The sequence below is a fragment of the Etheostoma spectabile genome, chromosome 2 (genome assembly GCF_008692095.1).
Source record: "Etheostoma spectabile isolate EspeVRDwgs_2016 chromosome 2, UIUC_Espe_1.0, whole genome shotgun sequence".
NCBI classification, from domain to species: Eukaryota; Metazoa; Chordata; class Actinopteri; order Perciformes; family Percidae; genus Etheostoma; species Etheostoma spectabile.
Genome location: NC_045734.1, coordinates 26,721,430 through 26,728,817, shown reverse-complemented (window position 1 = coordinate 26,728,817; position 7,388 = coordinate 26,721,430). Strand labels below are relative to the sequence as shown.

The 7,388-nt window shown below is 37.8% G+C and overlaps 1 protein-coding gene and 1 long non-coding RNA gene across 2 annotated transcripts in view; one reads left to right on the top strand and one right to left on the bottom strand.

The window, feature by feature from the left end:
• Positions 1-1,356: 1,356 nt before the first annotated feature.
• Positions 1,357-7,388, bottom strand: part of c1qtnf6b (C1q and TNF related 6b) — a gene marked incomplete at its 5' end in the record, with an annotated part of 12,306 nt that continues 6,274 nt past the window's right edge. The window contains 1 exon segment of the mRNA XM_032534576.1: positions 1,357-3,624. Within this exon segment, the coding sequence (XP_032390467.1) occupies positions 3,077-3,624 (548 nt within the window). The 3' untranslated portion in view covers positions 1,357-3,076.
• The window catches only part of LOC116701092 (uncharacterized), a 15,648-nt gene continuing 11,204 nt past the window's right edge, over positions 2,945-7,388 (top strand). The window contains exon 1 of the long non-coding RNA XR_004334816.1: positions 2,945-3,015. This is a non-coding gene — a long non-coding RNA (uncharacterized LOC116701092). The remainder of the gene's footprint in view (positions 3,016-7,388) is intronic.

The following is a 7,388-nucleotide window of genomic DNA, read 5'->3' as shown; positions in this document are numbered from 1 at the left end:
ACAGGGGTGCTGTTAATCAGAGGAGTTTTTGACCAATCCAATATACACTGCAATTCTCATGTGGACGGTGAAACGTTTGTTGATAGAGCTTATTGGACACATGGGTTTTTGCACGTCTATATGAAGAACTTTGTGATCAATAAATGACCAACAAAACGCAATGATGACTGTTGGAGTCTATGATTTCAACAGGAGGCTACTGAGCGGTGTCATGTTGAAGAGAATGCCTCAGTTTTGGCTTTAAGTTTTAGGCTTTGCCGTTAAAGCTCCTGTGTGTTGTTTTGCAGGGAAGGAACAAACAAGCTATGTGGCTGTGCTAAAGAATGACTTGTTATACATATCTTAAATACCAAAACTAAGTTAGACAAACCAGAACTAGGCAACAGGACACATCTAAATCAACCAGTGCTCGTTTAACTAACAGCTTGTCTACTGTGCATGTTGGAACAGCGTCTGCGATTCGGGGCTGTTGATCCACAAAGCTGTTCAGATGTCCTGTTTCCCAATAGAGCTTTTCAGATCTCCACTTAAAGCTTAACGTATTTACAACGCCGCAGTCTGCTTTTCCTCTAGCAAAGCCTCCCTTAGGACACATTACAGCTAATAGGAGAGATATGGCAAAACAGATGGCGCTGACATGGATCCAATGTCTCTGGAGTTTTGCTTGCTAGTTTGATGTTTATTTTAAGAAAGGTGGACCCTTTTTGGGGTTACATGTCAAATAACATTTCCCTCATAGGATTGAATGGTTTAATTGTGAGCCAAGTCACTGGATGGTATTATAATAAATAAAAAAAGGAACATTACCCCGCAGAAATGAGACAATGTGAATGTGTTTTGTGGTAGAAAAAATAAAATAAATAAAGAAGACATTTTGACATGTTATATGAATATACAGGCTTCTGATTACACTTTTTCATTCTGAAAAGGTTTAATTTTTCATAATCAAGTGTCGTTTTGTTGCTCAGTCACAAAGAACAAAGAGATACCTGGTTAATGAATAAGTGAAATACTGTTTACAGATACAAACACACATACACAGTTCAGCCTTAACAGCACAAGTGGTAGCACAGATTTAGCGCGCTATAAAGACAGATATTATACAGCTATTTACATAAACTGCTCTGCAGTTTGAAGTCTCTGTAGGACTACATCAAATTTGATCATTAAAACACCCAATGCATTCTTGCATTTGGATATAAAGCACCTTTATTTTTAATTCTGATATGTTGGGATATTTTCAGGGTGAGTTCACCAAAATTACAAGAAAAATGATTTCCCCCTCCTGATCCTGGGTAGGCAGATCATTTTAATCCAATTTAAAGTTGTTGTTTTTTTAAGTTTTAAAGGTTTTAAAGGTTTGACTGTTTTCATTGGTACTATTTATTCAGAAGAAAGCAGTCCCAATGAAAAAGTTTCTGGTTTCTGGAAGGATGCATTGCTTTGAGTACCACAACCAATAACGTTCATCTCTATAAGGAAGTCTTTTATTTTGGTAGTTTAGGATGTACGTAGGAAGTGATTTGGGGCTCAGATGCACATGGGACTTGTCATAAGCCATGACATTACACACCTGTGATGCACCAGGAGAACAAAAGTTTAGATGATATAGTGAGGATCAATTGTTTGTTTTATTGTTTAAGACTGTAAAAATGTAATGTATATATTTTTTAACCCTAAAATAAAACCTGAGCGGCCCACATCAGCAGCAGCATGATGCGCTATAAATATATGTCCTCGGAACAAATGTGAAATCATAGAAACTAATTCCAGAGTTCCAAAGACTAATCTATGGAAATTATCAAAACTCTCATTTTAACTGAAGACCATTTTCTAATCAATTTAAAAATTGTGAGACAAATCCAAAAGAACATTTGTAATTTTTTTCAGCATGTTTTATTTACATAGGACACTGACTTCTTAAATTATTTTCTCCACATGGACGGGGGTTGGGTCTCACTTTCTTTGAATCGAGTGAAATTGTGAAATACTCTAAAGATAGGACACATTAGGTGGACAAATGTCTTGAAGTACTTATGGTAGATGTGTGAGACACCATAAGGGTTGAGTAGACCAATGGTTTTGTTGCAATTTGGGTGAACTAACCCTTTACATCTACTGTAAGTGCACAAAAGAGACATTTTTTTAAAGGTATGGACAGCAGTCCACCCAAACACATTTTAACCTCTCTGTTCATGGCACTGATACATAATGGATTGCACATATGCGGGATTCCTGATACGTGTATAACTTGTGTTTATGCACATCATCCCTGAAATGAGTGGAGAGGAAACAGCACAGAAGTAGGAAAATAAATTCACTTTGTACAAAAGTGTAAATCTAGTGCAAAGGCAGTAAACAATTCTTCCTAATTGTGTGCTGTGTTACCCTGTCTCTTTTTTTCATTGTTCCTTTTGATACATATATTTTTCGGCCAGTTCTTATTTAAGAGAGCACAGTATATTCCTCTCCAAGCTGAACATGTTTTACTTTAATAAGCACCAAACTTGTAATGTCCTCTGTTTAGTCGAGTTCAGTCTCCTCTGTACTTTCTTGGCATGAAGCAGTATCCATCGCAAAAAGACCCAAAAAATCCAATCCAAAGATTCTGCCACTCCTCGCGTTATTCCCTCCCTTCTAGGGCTGGGTATTGTTCAAACATATTCAATACCGGTACCGATACCCAATACTGTGACTTTGATACTTTGTGAAAGGATACTTTTTTTCGATACTAATTTTATAAAACTAAATTTTTTACAACATTACACATTATGGCACAGATCTTTTTATTTATTTTCAGCTCCTACTACATAAGCCTGTCTCTGCGTAACGTCGAGGTTTTACGGCGTGTATTTATGACGTGTAACGTTAGACATCCGACATTTTTAGATGTAGTGGAACAATGCGGAATACTGATTGGCTCACCTCTGATGAGATATTGAAATTTGGGTATTGAATGACGAGGTATTTTTCGATACTTGATACTTCAGAGGCAATTTGATGGGTTCCTAAAAAGTATTGAATTTGATACCCAGCCCTACTTCCTTCCCTTTTTATTATTATTATTTTGTTTTTTTTACTGGATGCTAGGTGCCAAGAGGTATCCGTTGAAGGTGATGTAAACATCCACGTCGTCACTGTAAATGGCGTTCTCCCTCTCCCTCTTGTAGAGTCGCACCCAGACCTCGTCATTCAGAGCCAGGTCCATCATGACACTCTGGCTCTGCATGATGGACCTCTCGCTGGGCTGAGCGTACAGGATCACCTGTTCCTTGTCGTTGTGCATCAGGTGGAGGTAGGTCTCCTTAAAGTTCCAGGTGTGGATGTTAATGTTGAAGAAGTAGATCCCCGGCACGTAGCAGTAGAACTTGCCTTTGAACATGTTGAAGTGGCCGTAGAGGTTGACGAACACCGTGTCAAACACCAGCGCCTGGTAGTAGTCCACGCTGTGCAGGGACTTGCGGCGTCCCACCGAGAAGGAGGAGTGAGGGATCTTGCAGGCATCTCCAGGGGTGCCCGCCTGGCCTTTGGGGCCTTTAGGTCCCATGGGTCCTCGGACGCCGGGGGGTCCCTCTAAGCCGGGTTTGCCAGGTGTACCCTTGTCGCCTCTGTCTCCTTTATCACCTGTGTTGACATCAGAAACAGATACAGAAAAAATCGGAAGAATATTCGTCCTTTTTTTATTTAACTTTGGTGGTGGAAAGTAACTAAGTACAATAACTGAAGTAATGTACTTAAGCTGTTTTTTTTAAGTACTTCCTACATTACTTCTAATCCACTTCACTACCCTCACTTTACAGATTAAGACATTACATCTATTACTTTTATAAAATAAACAACAGATTGTAGAAGTAGTTTTGCTTTAAATATTTCAAACATTTTGCACTTGTAAGGAAAGGATCTGAGTATGTCTTCCACTACTTTTTACTTTGGGGGTAATAGAAAAATATTAATATTTAAGCTTTTATTATGTGTTTTTACATAGAAGAAGAAGAAGAAGAAGAAGAAGAAGAAGAAGATGTTGCTTTTTGAGATACTTTTTTGTCAGTTGAGATGGAAATTAGTCATCATTGTGCCCATTAACAGTCAAGGTTGTTACAGACAGACTACACAATGCAGCTCTTACTGAGAAAAGATAAAACCGATCAGTTCATTCTGACATGCACACAATCTTGTTAAGCTTTTATTGTCATTTATAATGGTTACAACTCCAGAAATGGAAACAAATTGCTGCAAAGCTTTCACATCGAACGTGCCAGGTTTTAAAATGATGAGTCACGACCAGTTTTTAATGTAGCCTAATCTATGACATTTATATACTTCTACTGAGGACCAGTGGGAACTGCAACAACATTAGTATAATTTTTTTCCGCAAGAGGGGAGATTTTACAATACCAAAGGACGTACAAAAAGAAAGTTATTCGGTTGTTTATTTTTTGTTCTAATGTTTATGCTGATATTTTTTTATACTTTGTCTGAAAGGAAAATTGTCTCACTACAATATACTTCGGAGACCAATTGATACCTTGCATACAAATCTCAACAGCCACAGAATGGATTTTGTTTAATAGAATGGTTTAGGAATCATTCAATGGTTTACTTTAGCACATTTCATTACTTTGTATAATGGAGTTCTGTAAAATATTGGTTTTATACGGGTTGCCTAGACTTTCAGAAAACAAGACACAGACAATCCACCTGGCATTTTCATAATCAGCGCTGCAGCAGATGTCACGGACGCAGCTCACTTGATCACGCAGCAGAATTGATCATTGCAAACTGTGTTGATGATGGACATAAACTGTGTAATTTTGCCCAAATAATAATACAAATAATATAAAAAATTTCGATTTGGGATTTGGGAATGCATACTTGAATAATATCGATGCATTACTTAGACTAAAAAAATAAATAAATAAAAACAGCTATTTCCCAGGATTCTGGAATCTGAATCATCTAATGGGGTTTTGGGAAAAACATAAAAACCCTAGTGCCTAGCGTGTGTGGCATCAATTACGAGCTACGCTGAAATGGAGAAGACATGAAGGCATGAAACAAACCAGAGGAGCTAAAATTAAGTAGAAAAATTAGTTAGGATAAAAACTAAAACAGTGTGTTTGAGTGGCTAGTAGAATGTCTGATTGGTTGGTAACTTTAAAAATCTACTAGCAATGTTGGCTGGTAATCCAAAAAGTTAATTTAAACCCCTGCCCACTACTGTATTTCCTATTGTAAGATATTTTTTATTAGCCTGGTCTTACCAGACTCTTGCACATTTCATTTAGAGGGTGACCATTAGAGCGGTACGGTAGTCATTCTCAATGTTGAGTCTGATAACTTTCTTAAACAACATAAGGAACGAAACGGGGGTGGGATGGTATTCGGGAGTCTTTCTCTGGGGATCTGGCAGGACAGGATTTATTTTGGGGGGGCAGTCATGGATCGGGCAATCCCGGGATGGGATGGGAGCGACAATTAATTTCTGAGACGTACTCAGATCCTATCCTTACTATTTCCCCCTTTCTGGTATACATATCCCTGCATGTGCTGAATTATTTTTATTATTATTAGCAATCAATGCTACTTCACCAATAGATCATATTATACAGTTGAGTAACTGCGAGCCGGCCTTAGGCTCCTCCAGATGGCGGGCTTTTCAGAGGCTATATAGTTGAGTTTAACCAGAAAAAGTTAGGCTCATGCACCGATGATAGATACATTTAGGCTTTAAAACAACTAGTTGAGTTTAGGAACAAAACTTCCCAAGGAAGGAATGAGTCTTTCCTAGGTAAACTGATTTTGTTTTGTTTTTGTTGCAAATAGAACTCCACTGTCTAGCTTGGAGCGCGGTTTTATGTTGACACCACCTTGTGCTATTTCATTTTGAGATTATTTTCCATTTGATATTGAGATTCATAAATAGGTGTTTAGGCATGGCAGACCGAGTGGCACTATATCCGTGGCATTGACAAGGGGATTTAATTTGTTATGCATGATTAAAAAAAAAAAACTTTTTCCACAAATCGCACCCTGGTTGTTACTGACAGTTGTATACATTTTTAAAGAAATCTTGCTCTGCTGTCTAGATCAGGAGTCAAACACCTCTGGGTTGGGTAAACCACAAAGGAAGAAACGCTTCCCTCGCTTCCTGGAGCTGTGAGGTAAACACCAGGGATCCTCTGGGCAGATGTACAATTATCTGTCCAGCTATGACCAGAGTCCACACAAAGAGCCCTGGAGAGAGTTAAAGCCGTGTCCACAAATAGCAGCTTAGCAGCACCTCTACACTAGATGGCTATATATGGGACTGATTCTTGGTCCTGAAAAAAACAAACTCATGCCCATGTAACATTCAGACTTTTCTTTCTTTTTGAATATTCCCCAAATAAATATCAACTTTTAGATATGCATACACTGTTAAGGTATCTATATGTGTACTGTTTGATTAATTCCAGGAGTACATTTCAAAGGAAATATTGTAAGTTACTTTTCTGGTTGACCCTCAACCTTGCTTTTAATTGAGTTGGTGATTTCCTGCCCTTCACCACAATGCAACTGCTCCCCTCGCTCACACAGACCAAATATAGGACATCGTAAACAACCAAAATACCAAAATTAAATGTAATGAAAATATTTCTCCATTCTAGAAAATGTAACATAACAAAACCTGTATTTATGTACAGTTCATATACTATATAATTTACATACAAATTATACATAAACAACCTACATATAACCGTTACCTAGAAGTTGTTCATTGAACAATATTGAAAGAATTAACTGTTCTGCAAGGTCTAGAATATCATTGAAAGAAAGAGTCCATAATCACAAAAAAGCACTTCAATGTATCATATGATAATATTTTAGAATTGCAATGCTAGCGGGATAGCATAACAATAACAATTTATGATATGAAATACAGAAGTCCGTGCTGAGTAATAGCCTCTAACTTATACTCGTAAGCTTACAGACGACAAAGGGAAAAATCTCAAACCCAATACAAGAGTGTGCATTGTCTTTAACTCAACTGTACTTAAACAGTGAATTTGACTGCAGTAAATGTGACAGAAAGGCATACAAATTTTGACAATAAACTAGTGTTGACTTCACTGGGAAAACAGGAAATAAACAGAGGTATATCACTGGCAGAATTAACACAACTTTTTTGCCTTTCTGTCACATCTACTGCAGTCACATTCACTGTGCTCATTTGGAAGGACTAACTGCACATAGCTAGGCACTGGTAATGACATTTTGAACATGTTTAAAGGCTAAAAACAAGTTTAAAACTTGCCCTGTTCACGCCTGTTGGGTGCAAAAGCTAGCAGGAGGATAACTTGATGTAGACTGCACCGATTGTTTTCATTTGTCTCGCTACTGACAGCACT